The 16,167-nt window shown below is 56.1% G+C and overlaps 3 protein-coding genes and 1 long non-coding RNA gene across 4 annotated transcripts in view; all 4 read left to right on the top strand.

Moving 5' to 3' along the window:
- The window catches only part of LOC135405252 (zinc finger protein 271-like), a 129,531-nt gene that overhangs the window by 23,377 nt on the left and 89,987 nt on the right, over positions 1-16,167 (top strand). The window lies entirely within an intron of this gene.
- LOC135404591 (uncharacterized) lies at positions 4,923-10,763 on the top strand. The gene is made up of 15 exons (XM_064639326.1): positions 4,923-5,463; positions 5,941-6,020; positions 6,213-6,338; positions 6,481-6,560; positions 6,678-6,798; positions 7,112-7,201; positions 7,606-7,710; positions 7,926-8,091; positions 8,557-8,651; positions 9,106-9,255; positions 9,450-9,604; positions 9,976-10,111; positions 10,196-10,330; positions 10,538-10,714; positions 10,746-10,763. Exons 1-15 carry the CDS (start codon positions 5,334-5,336, stop codon positions 10,761-10,763), a joined length of 1,764 nt encoding a protein of 587 aa, XP_064495396.1. The 5' UTR covers positions 4,923-5,333.
- LOC135405581 (maestro heat-like repeat family member 5) lies at positions 10,604-11,863 on the top strand. Its single transcript, XM_064640287.1, has 2 exons — positions 10,604-11,135; positions 11,574-11,863. Exons 1-2 carry the CDS (start codon positions 10,833-10,835, stop codon positions 11,688-11,690), a joined length of 420 nt encoding a protein of 139 aa, XP_064496357.1. The 5' UTR covers positions 10,604-10,832; the 3' UTR covers positions 11,691-11,863.
- Positions 11,957-12,730, top strand: LOC135405615 (uncharacterized). The gene is made up of 3 exons (XR_010425846.1): positions 11,957-12,050; positions 12,378-12,437; positions 12,524-12,730. It is a non-coding gene; the product is annotated as an uncharacterized LOC135405615 (long non-coding RNA).

Raw genomic sequence — 16,167 nt, 5'->3', positions numbered from 1 at the left:
CCCGCTCCCACCCGGCACATCCCGCCTGGCCTCGCCTCCCCTGCCCGCCCCGATCCATCCCGGCCCGCCCCGATCCCACGCGATCCTCCCTCCTGCCCGGGTGAGTGCGGGGCCGCGGGACGGGAAGGGGCTGGATGGAGGCGGCGGGAGCCGGGAGGGGGGAGCGGGGACACCGCGTGTCCTCGGAGCCGCTGTGCCCGGCGCTATTCCCGCTGTGCCCGGCGGTATTCCCGCTGTGCCGGGCGGTATTCCCGCTGTGCCCGGCGGTATTCCCGCTGTGCCCGGCGCTATTCCCGCTGTGCCCGGCGGTATTCCCGCTGTACCCGGCGGTATTCCCGCTGTGCCCGGCGGTATTCCCGCTGTGCCCGGCGGTATTCCCGCTGTGCCCGGCGGTATTCCCGCCGCTTCCCAGGGAGCTGCCGTGGTGTGGGAGGGAACAGCCCTGGCGGGGAGCAGCTGCTCCTATGTGGGGTTCTGCGCTGGGGTTTGTCCTCCAGCCCGGCACGGAAGGAATTGGGGGTGCTGGTGGATGGAAAGTTGGGGCTGAGCTGGCGCTGAGCTCCCAGCCCAGAAATCCGGGCGTATCCTGCATCCCATTCAGCGGGCCGTGGGTGAGGGAGGGGGTTCTGCCCCTCTGCCGCGCTCTGGTGATTCTCCACCTGGAGCGCTGCATCCAGCTCTGGAGCTCCCAGCGTGAGAAGGGCACAGACCTGTTGGATCAAGTCCAGGGAAGGCCAGGAAGATGATGAGAGGGATGGAGCAGCTGCGGAGACAGGCTGGGAGAGTTGGGATGGCTCAATCTGGAGAAGTCTCTGTGGAGACCTCCTTGCAGCCTGTCAGTACTTAAGTGGTGCAAGAAAGATGGAGAGGGACTTTTTCTGAGGGCCTGTAGCTGCAGGACAAGGGGCAATGGGTTTAAGCTGAACGGTTTAGGTTTAGACTAAATGTAAGGGAGAATTTTTTTCTGCTGGAGGGTGGTGAGGCATTGGCTCAGGTTGCCCCGAGAAGCTGTGGATGCCCCATCCCTGGCAGTGCTCAAGGCCTGGTTGGATCCTGTTGGATGGGGTTTGAGCAACTAGATCTTGTGGAAGGTATCCCTGCCCATGGCAGGGGGCTTGGAACAGCTGTAATAACCAGCAGAACGCTACAGAACAGCACGTGTTGTAAATGAAGCTGCGTTCTATGAATAGTAAATATCTGAATGTAACTTCTTTAAATCAGTGTGAATGAGCTGAGAGGTTGGTACAATGGATTTAGGTCTGGAATTCAAAACTATGAATCCAGGCTTGGTTGCATTTGTGTTGCTGTCATTTGGGGATGTCAGCTTTAGATCTTGGTGCCTTCAGCAGCATCTTCAGATCTTGCTGTCAGTCAGGGACTGATTTTCAGTCTTTAATTTTTTACGCATTCCCTTGCCTCATGCTGCAGTTGGGAATGTTCATTCTCTCAGGAAGGAGGTGATGTGAATTCCCTCCTGCAGGGCTGAGGTGACCCTCGGTTACTGTTGAGGGACAGGCTGTGCAGGAGCTGCTGATGAAACACTGCCCAGGAGTTAGTGGGCCAGCAAGGGTGTCCTGCTGCACAGAAGAACTTAGTGCTGCATGTAAATACCAGAACTGGAGTTTAAATTTCAAAATACGGGATCTGTGTAAATAAAAGTATCTCAACAAATTGATAGCATTTCCTATCAAATGGGTGTAGGGAGTAGAGCTGTCATTTTTACTTAGAAATTATGGCATCAGCACGTTCAAACTTCTCAGGTGTTGGCTTTCCAGACTTGCACAGTTACCTACCGTTACTTGATTTTCCCCTTAACTTTCCTGAGAATTTGGCAGCCAAACCATTTGTAGATCAACTTCTTTATTTTTGCATAATGGTACACAATCATACTATCTGCCTGGGAAAAACCAAGTAAATGACTTCCAGCTTTAAAATGAAATGTCTGTGCTTGTATGAAAGAATTCTTTTTGTTCTACATAAACAAAGTTTGACAGCTCGACAGGACTGAAAGCAGAATCTTGGCCTTTTAGTTCTTAAACTGGTCAATTTTACAAGTTTTAAACTTGTAAATGTAGTAATTACAGAGCATCAACAGGAAGGCCTAACAATGTTCCCTGTCTTCTGTAAAGTGTTAATGCTTTGGAGCAAATAGTGAGGCTCTGAAACCAGAGCTGTTCCCGGGATACTCTGATATCCCACTGGGTAGGGTAAGAGTTGTTGCTCTGGGCCCATGAGCTCTTGAGGTTGTGTTGCTGGTTGATTGTTTTGTTCCTCTCTCCTCTTGAACAGGAACCATGCCCAAGAAAGGAGGGAAGCATGCTGAAATGGGAAAAGAAACACAGACACAGTGTAAACGAGCAAAGCTGGAAGCAGCTTGTTCTCCCTCAGTCCTGAGTTTTGAGAACCCAGACAGCCTCTTCAGGAGCTTGATCTCCCCCATCAAAGAAGAGGTGTTTTTCAAGGAGTACTGGGAGCAAAAGCCACTGCTCGTCCAGAGCAATGATCCCCTGGTGGCTGCTTACTGCCTGTCCCTGTTCCAGCTGTCAGACTTGAAGGAGCTGTGCAGCCAGGGCCTGTACTATGGGCGAGATGTGAATATCTGCAGTGTGTGAATGGAAAGAAGAAGGTTTTAAATAAAGAAGGCAAAGTGAATTACATGCAGCTGAAGAAGGATTTTGACCAGAAAAAGGCAACAATACAGTTTCATCAGCCTCAGAGATTTAAGGTGGGATTGTTTCATTGGATATAATTGATGCTGGCTTAATAATGTGGTGTGTTTTGCTTGAGTTGCACTAGACATGGCTTCATCTCTGTCCCCAGGGCAAGTGGTTGACATTGATGACCTGCTGAAATCTTTACATGAACTGTATTAAAACACAGTTTATACTTTTGCACTGTCCATCATGTTTCACTGCTCTGCAGTAAGAACAAAATCTGATTCATGCTATAATATGTATAATAATATATTCTTTTTAAAATTTTGCTCTGTCACGTAAAAGTTTGGAAAAAAAACCAAATGCACAAAATTGATGATTAGGCATCTGTGCTTAAATTATGCCTTCTGCCCCACTGTTCCCTTGTGCAAACTTTGTGGCTTTTGAGCCACTTCCCTTTAATGGAGGGTAAGGTGTGAAACCATGTGAAATATTTCCAGTGTTCTTGCCAGTGAATTGCACCATGGAAAGGTACCAGCCCATTTTAGCTGAGTGTTCTCAGTCCTTGAGTTTGAGAATGAGACAGTGGTGCTGCACAGTTGTGTAAAGGACTTGGATTCTTGGAGGTGCTTTGATTCAGGTAGCCTTGAAGGTGTCAACACAATTTAATTGTGAGGTGGACCCAAATAAGATCCCAAATACAAGCTGAGTCCCAGGTATAGTGTTCCTGGCTGATGTCAGCTTTAATGGCCAAGCCATATTGGTGGCCTGAAGCCACAAGTGTGGAATTTAGGAAATAGTTGAAATCTCTGCAGAACAGAACTCTTGGTGACTGTTGAAGGCTTCATGAACAGCATTGCCACATCTTTTCTTTTTTTTAAATTCATCAATTTTTTGTAGGCGAACACCAGGACTATGAGACTTGGAAAGAGCAGCTTTAGACACGGGCCCGCTGCAGCAGCAACTTCCGGGATCGAGCAAAGCAGAAAAACAACGGCCACCTGAGTTATTTATTGTAGGGGTTGCCCCCCCTGAGCTGTGTATTTTTCCTGACCCACGGGGGTCCCGGGGTTCAGCCATGATGTTGCCTGAAAGCTGGGACTGCTCAGGGCTGGAGCGCGGTCCCAGCACAGCCTCTCCCAAAGAAGGACAGGGCAGAGGGGCTCTGGGCTGTGGGCAGCGAGGGCCAGCTGGGCTGGCAGGCAGCTCCGGGCACCTCTGGGGCTGTCAGAGAGGGGCTGTTCCCGGGCCTTTGGGCTTCTGGGGGCTTCTTTGGTCTGATTGTGTAGAAGAGACACAGAACTGAGGCAAGAGCAGCAGGACTACAGCTCCTGGCCCCTCAGATGGACCAATGCGGCCGCTCAGCTGGGCTGTGCCAGCAGATGACAGCTCCCAGCATGCTGAGGAGCCTGGCCCTTCCAGCTGGATCCCTGGGGTAGTTTAGTCTAGGCCTTCCTTGGTGAATCCAAGGAATCTCCCTGGGTGCCATCCTCCCCCCTTCATCCCTAAGCCTCCCTCAAGTCTCCGCCAGCCTGGCAGGGCCACTCAGCCACCCCTGGGGCAGCTCAGGGTGCCGCGCAGGGGTCTGGGGTGCGGCGAAGGCCTTGGGAGGGCTCCTGAGCGGCCCGGTGCTGGAAGAGCTGTTGAGTGGGGAAAAACTCTTGCTGGTCAGTGGGAGAAAGAGAAGATGCAACAAAAGCCATGGTTTCAGTTAAGCTTGAGCAAATGTTATGCATTTAATGTGACTGAAGTGCTCTGAGGCCAGACTCTGCAGTGTGGGGACAGGAAAGGGATGTCCTGGGGGCACGCAGGGCTGTCTGAACATGGAGCTTCTTGAGATGTCCCGAGGAGACACGAGAGCAAAGTGGGGCCTGGAGACACTCTGAGGGCAGCTGGGCGCCCAGGGCTGAGGCAGGCCTGTGTCCCCAGGGACACCCTGCCTGTTCCTGCCTGCGTGGTGGCTCCCTGGGACCCGTTGCTGGGGGCAGGTGCCATGTCAACAAGCACTGGGACCTGTGGCTAGTGGCCGGTAGCGGGTCACAGAGGGGCCCTTTGTGACACCCACTGCAGCAGGTGTGCTCAGCACGACCGTGGCCCACGGTGGGTCAGTGTCCGTCAGGACGGCGACCGGACAGGAGAGGAGTGCGGTGCTGGCGAGAAGCCCCCGACTGCAGTCCACGTCTTGTCCACGACCCTTGGTGGCCCCGTGGGAACGCGGAGTTTGGCTGCGGCGCTTTGCCAAAGCGTTTTTGCCTCAGGCATTTGGGCTGAGGTCTTTTGGCCGAGGCGCTTTGCCTGAGGCACTTTGCCTTGGCCTTTGGGCTGAGGCACTTTGCCGAGGCCTTTTGGCTGAGGCACTTTGCCTTGGCCTTTTGGCTGAGGCCTTTTGCCTTGGCCTTTTGGCTGAGGCACTTTGCCTTTGCCTTTTGGCTGAGGCCTTTTGCCTTGGCCTTTTGGCTGAGGCACTTTGCCTTTGCCTTTTGGCTGAGGCACTTTGCCTTTGCCTTTTGGCTGAGGCACTTTGCCTTGGCCTTTTGGCTGAGGCCTTTTGCTGAGGCCTTTTGCCTGAGGCACTTTGCCTGAGGCGATTTGGCCGTGGCATTTTTCCCCGAGGGTGTTCGACTCCACCATTCGGACGCCCTCCGTAGGCAGGCTCCCCTGTGTTCTTTGATTCACAGGATGGAGAAGAGACCCCCCGCCTGCCCCAGGCAGGCCTGGATGGAAGACAGCTCTTCCCAGGAGAGCCGCTCTCCAGGTCTGCAGCTTCCGTCCTCCTACGAGGTGACCACCATGCAGCCCCTCAAGCTCGGTGAGTGAGGGGCCCTGTGGGGCTGGGCAGGGCTGGGGCCCACCAGCACACCCTGTAGCACACCAGGATCCTACTTTCCTGGCCAGCTGACAATGAGGGTTTCGGGGGTCAGCCATGATGTTGCCTGAAAGCTGGGACTGCTCAGGGCTGGAGCGTGGCCCCAGCACAGCCTCTCCCAAAGAAGGACAGGGCAGAGGGGCTCTAGGCTGTGGGCAGCGAGGGCCAGCTGGGCTGGCAGGAGGCAGCCGTGCTGTGGGAGCCTGGGCCTTTCCTGACTGTCTGCCATTGCTTTCCTCAGCCCGGGGCACTGGGGCTTTCCCAGGCATGGCAGCTCCTCTGCCGGGCACCCTCCAGCCAGGAGCTGCAAGGAAAGGCTGTGCCAAGGCAGTGGGCAGAGAGCTGGGTGGAGGGCAGATATCCTCTGTCCCCTCCTCTCACTGGACCCTCTGCAGCTCTCCCTGCTCCTTCCCCCCTTAGATGCCAGCTGGTTGCCCATCTACAAGGAGGAGCAGGAAGCTGTTGATTCCATCCTGGCCTTTGTCACCAGCCCCAACAAGGTAACTGTGGCCAGCTGGAGGGCGGCTGTGCTGCTGTCTGCTGGCAGGGGCTGTGCTGCCGGGCTGCTGGAGGGGTGCTGGCAGGGCAGGGCTGCTTCTCCCGCAGGGCACTGCACCCCCAGTGCTGCAGTCCCGCTGGCTGTGTCTGCCCACTCACAATCCGTGTTTGTGTCTCTGTCCCCCGGCTGGCAGGAGGAGAGAGACAAGGCCACATTTCTCCAGAGCATCTCCGTGCTGTGCAGAAGCGCCTTGAACCACGGCCTGACCCAGGGCCTGGATTTGTTCTGTGACACGTACCAGCTGGCAGAGAACATCAAGGTGAGGGCACTCTGGGCAATGTGGTGAAGGGAGCAAAGCCCCCTGGCACAGGCAGCCTGTGTGGACAGCTCTTGGGCGGGTCAGGGACTGGAGGCCCTGGGTGCTGGCAGCTGCCAGGTGCCATCCCGGTTGTGCTCTGCAGGCGCTGCTGGAAGAAGAGCCAAGGGACCAGCTGTGCACAGACCTTCGGCATCTTTCCATGCTGGCTCTGGAGAAATTGAGGTACCTGCCCATCTGTCGTGGGCCCCCTGGCCCAGAGGTCCGATGCCACCCACACGAGTCGTCGAGGGGCTGCTCCCAGCACCCGTGTGCAACCCGTGTCCTGCCCTCTCCCTGCAGCTTGGTGGACACAGCGCTGGAGGGCAAAGCCAAAAGCCTCCTCCGCACGTGTTTCTCAAGTGTCTTCTGGCTGCCTGCAGAGAAGGAAATGCCAAAAGCAGACCTTGCCCTCTATATCAAGGTAAGTGCTGGCTAAGCTCCAGGGGCCTCCAGCCCCTCTGGCCTGCTCCCTGGCTACCCCATGCTGCCACAGGAGCAGGGATCCCAGGCAGGGCAGGGTCTTTCCCACCCTCATGCCTCTGTCCTTTTCCCATGGGCCTGGCCGCATCCCGTGCCACAGGCTGCTCTACCCCCTAAGACTGTCTATGCCCATGTTTCTCCCAGGAAGTGTGGGCATCCTCCTCCTCCTCCTGTGGCATAGGGGGTTCAGATGGCTCTCCTGGGGCTGGGAGGAACAGCAGAATGACTGCCACTGCTCTCTGTGTTCCTTGCAGACCCTGAACTCCATGGACAGCATGCTGAGGACAGTGGTGCTCAGCTTTCCGGCCTCTCGAGTCAGCGAGGAGATGCAGGGCATCTTGGAGGTCTGGCACAAGCAAAAAGGGGGGGGGGGGCAGGGCTGTTCCTCAGCCTGGAGGGGAGGGTTTGCCCACTGCTGGCTGAGTGGTGCCCAGAGCAGTGCTGAACAGGCAGAGTGCCCTGGGGGGAGGGTGCCCACCTCCTGTGGGGAAGCAGGGGCAGGCCCCAGGCTCTTGTGGAGCACAGGGGCTGCAGAGGGTGGCACCTGCCCTCCTGCCTGGCCATGAGATTGGCTCTGGGCCTGTGTGCCCGACCTGGGTGGGAATCCAGGGGCAGACACCCCACTGCAGGCTTTGCTGGAGGGGAGAGGAAGCCTTGAGGGATGGGACGAGTGCGGCCCAGCAGTGGAGCTGTGCTGCTGGTGTTGGAGTCTGCTCCCAGGGCTCACCCGCTGCTTCTCTTGTCCCAGCTGCTGCTGGACTTCACCAGATGCGAGAGAGAGGCTGTGAGGGAGAGGGCCATGGCAAGGATCGATGTGCTGACCCGTGTGATGTCCGACTATTCCACTCTGCAGGTAAGGACCAGGCCCCCTCCAGCCAGGCCCTGCCCCCATCCCTGCTGCTCTCCATGCCAGGGCTGCTGCCCACATGGCTGCTCTGAGAGACGGGGACGCAGGGCTCTGCAAAGCCTGGTCTCTCCAGGAATCCAGCCCTGGGCAGACTCTCGGGAGGGGGGCTTTGGCACCACCTTTGTGCCCTCAGCCCTTCTGCTCATGCCTCCCTCATCCAGGCCAATGCCAACGCCAGAAGAGGCACTGCTGGACCTGTCTGCTCTGGGGAGATCCAGCTCCCGCTCCTAGGAAAGCTGCTGGGGCGTCTCATCCTTTTCCGGTTCTCTGAGGAGCAGACAAGCTGTGCAGCTTTCCATGCTCTTTTTGCCCTGGCTGAGTTCATCTGTAAGTAAAAAAGGCAGAGCAGTGCTGGGCTTCATCTGCTCTATCTCCTGATAGATCTGCTTCCTGACCTCCTTTGCTCCTCCCAGCTGCTTCCCAGAGCTTCCCAGCTGCCAGTTTGCTGCAGAGGCTGAGTGCTCTGCTCAAGGCCAGGATCTGTTTGCTGCTGCTCTCCTTCCTCCCCTTCCTTTCAGGATCTTGCAGCCCGCTGGTTTGTGGGCCCCACAGTCAAAGCCCCTCTTGACTTCCCTGTCCCAAAGCCACGTCTTCCCTGGTGGGGAAGAGCAGATCCCCCACCCTGGCTGGTCCCTCCAGTGCCTGTAGCAAGAAGCTGTTCCTGATGCCCTCATGAAATCCTGGGCTGCTCCTGTCCTGCCCCCTTGCCAGCAGATGCCAGGGAGGTTTGGTGAGCTTGCTGGCAAAGCTGCTCTGCCTTCCTGAATCTTGTGTGTTTGCCCCGGTGTTTAGTCGAATCCAGGCTAAAGGACAGAGCAGACCAAGTCCACTGGGAAGCCGTGACCTCCTCCGCGCTGTGTTCTCTGAGCGCCAGGGACTGTGCCAAGGTAAGGAGCTGCGCCCTTGCTGGGACTCCTGTCCGTGGCACCAGCAGGGCACTGGTGTGAGCCAAAGGACCCCGCAGCAGTGGGGCTGGCGTGCCCTCAGCTCCCTGGGGAGAGGGTTCCTGCCATCCTTGAGCAGGGACAGCACGAGGGCTGCACTCCAGTGGCCCAGCAGCAGTTTCAGCCCCAGCAGGAGCTCCAGTGCTCCTGGCCACCAGCAAGTCCCTGGTTCTCGGTGGGGCCAGCAGCCTGTGCCCATGAGCCCTCCTCCCCAAGCAGAAGGGCCCTCTCTGCTCATCCTCTGCCATGCAGGGACTGCAGGCACTTCTGCCAGCTTTGCTGTGGGCACTGCTGTCAGCAGTGGTGGGCACATCCGGCCAGGGCCCCTCGAGCTGCTCAGCCAAGCAGCACCATCAGGGCACTCAGCGCAACATCTCTTCCTTCCTTGCTGCCATAGGCCTTTGGAAAATACCTGCAGTCCCACGAGAGGACGGATGTCATCCTCGTGGCCATCGAGGCGTTGGGAGATGCCAGCATCCTCGACCAGCAGGTGCCCAGCAGCCTGCTGGATGTGGCCTTGGAAGACCCGGACGTCTGGCTGACGGACGTAAGTGGCCTGTGGCTGCATTGTCGTGCCCTTCAGCCCTCTTGGGCCTTGTTCCTCCCTGCATCCCTCCCTCCCAAGCACAGGTGACTTGGGCCCCCCAAGCCACCTCAAGGCAGCAGAGAGGAATGGGAAGGGCAACTGAGCACATGGCTGCACTCCGGGGGCAGTGCCATCCTCACCTGTATCCCCTGCAGGCGCCCAAGATAGTCAGCAGCATCCTTGAGAGCCTGCCATACTGCAGCACACAGGCAGCGTGGGAGAAAGCGGAGTCACTGCTTCGCCTGATGACCAACCTGTACCCCACCACAGTGGTCATCCTCCTGTGCAAGGCGGCTCTTCAAGGAGACAGGTACTGGCCCTGATGGCCTTGAGGGTGGGCTTGTTCCCTCAAGAACAAGGGGGAGAGGGACCCCGAGACTCTCTGGCTGCCAGAGCCAAGGAATGCTGCGGGACAGCCTGCAGAGTCAGGCCCTCCATCCCCCCACGCTTTCCAGCCCTGCTGGCTGGTCTGGCTTCACAGCAGCCAAAGCTGGCCCAGCCAGCCCAGAGCCAGCACGGTGCTCCAGCCCCACAGGGAACACGCCCTCAGCCCCGTCCTGCCCGCGCGGGCAGGGCCCCCAGGGACGTGCAGCCAGGGCTCCAAGGGGGAGGTTCTGGGGGCTGCTCCAGGCCACAGCACTGTGGCTGAGGCAGCCCTGCTGACAGCGCTCTGCCTTCCAGCACTGCGCCGGAGCTGTGGGAGCTGATGTCCTCCATGCCGGAGACACTGTCCAAGATCTTGGAGGACTTTGCCAACCTGCTGCACAGACAATGCTTCCACTGCTCCGCAGAAGGCCCCCGCACCCAGCCCATGGCTGTGAGTGACCACCAAAGGCCCTGGTCCCCTCCCGCCAGCCCTGCAGGCTCTGCTGGCCCCTCACAGCTCTGTTTGCTCCTGCAGTCATCCTCCAGGAAGGCTGAGTGGGAGGATTTGGCTGACGAGCCCGACATCGAGAGCCACCAGGGCTGTCCAAACGAGAGGACGGCCAGGCTGCTGCTGGAAGGGCTCGTCGGGCTGTCACAGAGAGCCGAGATGGTGAGCAGGGCGGTGTCAGGGGCAGCCCTGTTGGCAAATGGGGGCTGGGGCTGTGTGGAAAGCAGTGGTTTGGCCTGGCCTGGGACTCAGAACGTGGGGTGACTGCTCCAAACACCCTCCCTGCCATGGTGGGGCCTGGGGTGGCTGCCTGGGGAGCTTTTCAGGCACGGCCCTCTTCACCCAATGGACATTCTCTTCTCTCTACAGGCAAGAAACATCGAACTCTTCCTGCCGGGCATGATGAAGATCCTGCAAGCTGGCAGCAAAGATGCCCAGATGAAGATCCTGCTGGCCTTGCGAAACGTTCTGCGTCAGCTGAAGAAGACCAAGGCCAGCTTCATCGCTGTGCAGCTTGTGGGGAGGCTCCTGCCCCTCTTTGACTCGGTAAGGCTGATGTGGAGCCTGAGCCCCTCAGATGGGTGCTGGGCAATGACAGCTGCCCTGCAGCCCAGCCCTGCGAGCAGCACTTGGAGCCAGCTCCGCTCCCCTGGGCTCTCCTGGGATGGCTTCTGGGCCGTGCAGCCCAGTGCTCCTTCTTCTGGGATGTGAGGCCGCAGCCGCTGCCCTCCCCGCAGCCATGATCACGGCCCTCTGCACTGTGGGCAGGGAGCTGCTGTTTGCAAAACTCCCTTTTCCTGCTTCCTGCCAGGAGTGCAGTGAGCTGCGAGAGCTGTCCATCCGCATGCTCACGGAGCTGCTGCAGTTGGTGGTCGGCAGGGATGAGAAGAGGATGAGGAAGGAGGTGTGGCGAGCACTGGTGCCTCTCCTCTTCCGCATGAGCGACCAGGTCCCCAGCGTGGCCAAGGTACAGTGCTGAAGGCTGAGCCCTGACACACAGAGGGCTGAGCTGACACCCCCAGGGCTCTTGGGCATCAGGGCAAGGGCAGCTGGCAGCGGGCAGCGCTCCCCCAGCACAGCCCGTGGGAAGGTCCATGTGGAGCCAGCGCCAGCAGGGCCAGAGAAGCTGGCACGGCCCTGTGCAACACCTGCCCTGCCTGCTCCTGCAGGGCTCGGCAGCAGCCCATGGCCACCACGGCCTGAGCAGGGGCATCCCCACAGGCTGTGTCGGAGGCCAGGCCTTTGAGCCTCCATGCCTATCCCCCAGGGCTGTCCCCAAAGGCTCCCAGACATTTGGGCTAGGGCATGTCCCAGCTTCCTAAAGGTGGGATCCCCCCAGGAGCAAAGCCAAGATGTCTCCTTGCCCATTCCCCCGGGCCATCCCTGAGCTCATGCTGTCCTGCAGGCCTCCAGGGAAGCCCTTCTTGCTGCCGCAGAGCTGCTGAAGTGGAAGACGCTCAAGCACCTGCTGCAGAGAGAGCGGCTGTGGGAGCTTGGAGCGTGCTTGGTAAGGACAAGCTGAGGGGCCCGGGCTGGGGGAGGGCTGCCCCCATCCCATGTCTGGGCTGGGGGCTCTGCAGCTGGGCAGAGCCTGGAGCTGCATCCCTGTTGCTGCCCTCAAGAACAGAGCCCCAGGGGCTCTTCTGCTGGCCCCTGTCCCTTCCCTGTAGCCAGCAGGAGGGGAGGCCTCTCCGTCCCAGGGGGTGGTGGCGGGAGGCACTGCTCCAGCCAACTGCCCCAGGGACAGCCCTGGGGAGACATGCCTTGTTCTCTCTGCAGCTTCAGAAGAGCAGGAGCAGGGCTGAAGACTTCATCCACCAGAGCCTGCCCTACCTGCAGGACCCTCAGGCCAACGTGCGCCTGGCGGCCGTCAGGTTCATCGGTGAGTGCCAGCCCCTGCGGTGCCTCTGGGGCAGCCTGGCCCCTGTGCTGCTGCTGCCCCAGCAACGAGGGGCAGTCCTGGGGCTGCCCCAGCAATGAGGGGCAGTCCTGGGGCTGCCCCAGCCCCAGCCACCCTGGGCAGGGCCTTACCTCCCTCTGCCAGCCCTGCCCACACAGCATGGCTTGGTGGCCGCCTTGCTCAGTCCCACTGCCCTGAGCTTCTGGGGGCTCCTGGGCTCAGCCCTGCTGAGGGGGAGGAGGGGAGGACTGGGGGCCTGGCTGCTGGGAGCAGGCTGGGGAGCAGGGGCTAATGGAGCTCTGTGCCCAGGACTCATCACACGGCGCCTGAGGGAGCAGACCACAGAGAGTCAGGCTGACATCCTGAGCGGTGAGTGGGGAGCGCGGTCTGTGGGGAATCCAGAGGCTCTCTGCAGACGGGGGGTTTTATCTGGGCTCTGTTTCTCTCCGTCGCAGCACTTCAGCCCTTGCAGAATGACTGGGACATCTCTGTCAGCTCCCTGGCAGCTCGGACAACCTCCATTCTGAGGAGTCCTTGCGTGCAGCAAAGACCAAGAGGCCTCCTGCGAGCACTGCGCTGCTGCTGGCCGTGAGCCCGGCAGAGGTGCAGCTTGCCTTGGCTAAAGGACTGGGGCTGAATAAAGCTGCAACAACGTGCCCAAAGCCCTGGTGTCCTTCAGCTGTGTGGTGCTGAGTGTGCCGAGTCGACCCTGTCCTTCCTGGGCTGTCCCGCAGGCAGCGGGACGCTCCCCCCTCAGCACCCCTGGCCCCAGGCTTGTGGGACAAGCTGAGCCCTGGATGGGGCTTTCCCTGGGAGAAGCCACCTTGGCTAAAGGACAAGCTGCTGCCTGAGCCTTCTCGCCCCATTTCAGGGCCACTGCCAATGTCACCCTGCCCTTTGCCACTGTGAAGCTATTCCCCCTTGTCCTGTCACTCCAGGCCCTCGTCCAAAATCCATCTCTAGCTCCCTTGGAGCATCTTTTAGGCACTGGAAGGGGCTGGAAGGTCACCCCAAAACCTTCTCTTCTCCAGCCTAGGCAGCCAAAGTTATCCCTGTGTCCCCACACGGTGCCCCACTCTGTGACCCCTGTGTCCTCCCAGGCCCAGCACCCCAGGAGGTGGCACAGCAGCAAGCCCTGTGCTGCAGCTGCCACAGGACCAGGAGCTCACCTGGAGACATTGCCAGACTCCAGATTGTCCCACATCATGACCACTGCCCTCAAACTTCCCCCACAGCAGCTTGGGCTCCCTCCCCTCCCTTAGTCCATCCCCCCAGGCCTGCTGAGGTGGCACTTTTGGGGCAGTCATGCTTATTTTGGGCAGTGGGATGTGTCAGCAGCTCTGGGAGATGGAGGGTGGCAGGTCTGGGGGGGGCTTTGGGCTGAGTGTGGCTGCGGGGGTTGGCTGTCTCCCAGAGATTGGAATGTCACAGCTGCAGGGCCCAAATCCCCCTCCAACACCCCAAAAGGCTTCACTTGTCCCCAAACTACAGGCACAGAGCCCTTTAGTTTTCTGCAGGGGGCCTCAAATTTCATCCCTGGTATCCCAAACTATCCCCATCGGCCTTGAATTGTAGCTGCAGAGCCACACGTTTCCTTGGTGGACTCCAAATTCCATCTCCAGTACCACAAAATGCCCCACTGAGCCCTGCATTGCAGCTGTGTGGCCTCAAAGGGTCTCCGGTGACCCTCCCCAGGCACTGAAGGATGGAATCAGGAAGGAACGCTCAGCCCTGAGTGCGCTGCAGAGGATCCCAGAGCTCCTGGGAAGTGCTGGGGCTCCAGAGCTTGAAGCTGGAAATGAGTGAAGAGCTCTGTATTACACTTGTGGCATGGAAAGCCCTGGCAGGGTGGTTTCTTCTGGGGGGCTTGGGGTGCACTGAAGGCCTCAGGAGGCTTTGTGTGTGATCATGAGGAAGCTTTTCTTGATGGAAATGGTTGTCAGGCTTTGGAAGGGGCTGCCCGGAGAGGTGGCAACACTTGTAATGTTTTTTCAACTTATTTTTATTTCCTTCAAAGAGGGGCTTTTCTTTTTGCTATTCCTTAATATAGCAGGTTTGCATTAAAGGGAATCTTGTCTAATTTCCAATTATTTTCCTGTTTTAAGTATTGTAGCTTTTTAATCAGAGTGTCGTTTCCCAATTCTTTTAAAATTGAAATAAAATTATTTTTTTCACTTCAGCTTCCTCTACTTTCTAGAAGAAATATCTATTAATGTATCTAATGAAAATTAGAGCAATGTAGGTACTTTCAGACAGTGTAAGATAAGCATGTGCTGTTTTTCTGTACCACTGAATGTCTGATTTTTACCGTGGGTCACCATTCTGAATTTGTATGAAATCTTGATGAAATTTGCAGATTTAGATCAAAATAATTTATGGGGCAAAACAAAACTAAAAATTCTTACTTTTTGTGACACTAACACAGAACCTTAAGTCTGAAATTGGAGAAGGATGGCCATGTGCTGTGGTAAGTTGGTATATCAGGGTGTATGGAATAGAAGTTCCTTGTTCTCGGTCTAATCAAGCCATTTAGAGTGTCCTTGTACAGAATTGTGCACATTTATTTATATGATAACCTGCTGAAATGTAATTAGCTACCCCTATGCATGTGAGAACAGTCTAGTAGTTAGCACTGAAAATTCTGTATCTGAGACACTGAATGAAAAGGAGAGTTGCTGAGAGGCTTGTTTGGGGGAGAGTGTTTTTTTTGGTTTGTTTTTGTCTTTTAGATCCAAATGATCATGATCATGAAAATCAGTCTTGTTACAGACAAAAACTGTAAAGGCATTTAAATGCTTTCAGACATTGTAACCATTTTCCTTTCTTTCACTTTCTACCCCTTGCAAATCAGAGACAGTTCCTAGAGGACAGGAGAATAAAATAAACAAAAAAGAAATTATTTTTCTACTCTTGAGGCCTGTGTCAGGTCTGTTTTGAATGCATTTGAATCCTGCTGCTTCCAGGCTCTTTTTCAAGTAGCACCAGATAAATACCTGTGAACTACCGAGATGAGAGTGATCATTCTTACTTCACAAAATGTTTCTTTTGTTTTTCCCTATCCTGTGTCCCTTCTGTGTTCTGTGCTATGGAGTGACTATATTTTTGTTCTAAGCTAATTCACTGCTGCTGTTTTGGGTACAACTAATGTCATACAGCAAACCTGTAACATGCCAGAAACAGGCTACAGTGGGTTGAAGACACAGCTTATGTTTGACTGTGTGTAAATACAGAGAGTTAGTTGGGTTTATCTGATAGCCTGGCAGGAAGAGAGAGGAGCAGGACAAACTGTTTTCAGTAACTGTGCTGTTCAGACCCCTGATAAGATGGAGAGTGCTTTGGAACTACTGATGTGCTTTGAATAAGAAAAGAATAATCAGGTCCATTGGCACTGGCTTATCAGGAAGGAAGTAAAATGCCAGCACTTTTACATGAGCAAAAGGAAATGTTTTAGGCACTTTGGGCCATTTTTCCATTGAAATTAAATAGCAGGGTGCTTTTGAGTGTGCTGTAAGGAGTGGAAGGATTTATTACCTTGACAGAATGACAGGTGAATGTGTTCAGAGAGGAGTCCTCAGCAACAGTAACAGCTCTTTGGTGAAGTTGCCACATCTATTCCTGCTTTTGGTAGAGATTCAGGAATTCTCTCCTTTCTTTCTCCCTGAAGTGCAGTGGCTCACTTACAATGTGCAGTTTTTCAGAGTGTCACACACTTGTGCATTTTGTGATATCCTGGCAGCATGTTTGATATTGGGCGTGTAACAGGTTGTTCATAAAATAATGCTGGATCATTGACTGGTGTGTCCTCTGCCTTCAGTCCCTGGGTATTTTCATGTTCCAAAAAGAATATATCTCAGCCTGTGCTGGGAAGGGAAGGTGTGATTCACCATTAACTTACCCCAGCAGGCATGAAACATGCTCAGATGCACTATTATCTTCTCAAAGTTGACTGATTTTTATTTCTGTACCTTTTCAAAATTTATTTCTAGGTTCTTTCACATGCTTACAATTAATTTTGGGACATACAAACTCGCTGAATGATAGTGCATGAACATATTTGATTGATTTTGGATTCTAATTGATTCCTGTCAATGAGATCCCT

This window comes from Pseudopipra pipra, chromosome W (genome assembly GCF_036250125.1).
Source record: "Pseudopipra pipra isolate bDixPip1 chromosome W, bDixPip1.hap1, whole genome shotgun sequence".
In the NCBI taxonomy this organism is placed as follows: Eukaryota; Metazoa; Chordata; class Aves; order Passeriformes; family Pipridae; genus Pseudopipra; species Pseudopipra pipra.
This window is presented reverse-complemented; position numbering and strand designations above follow the sequence as displayed.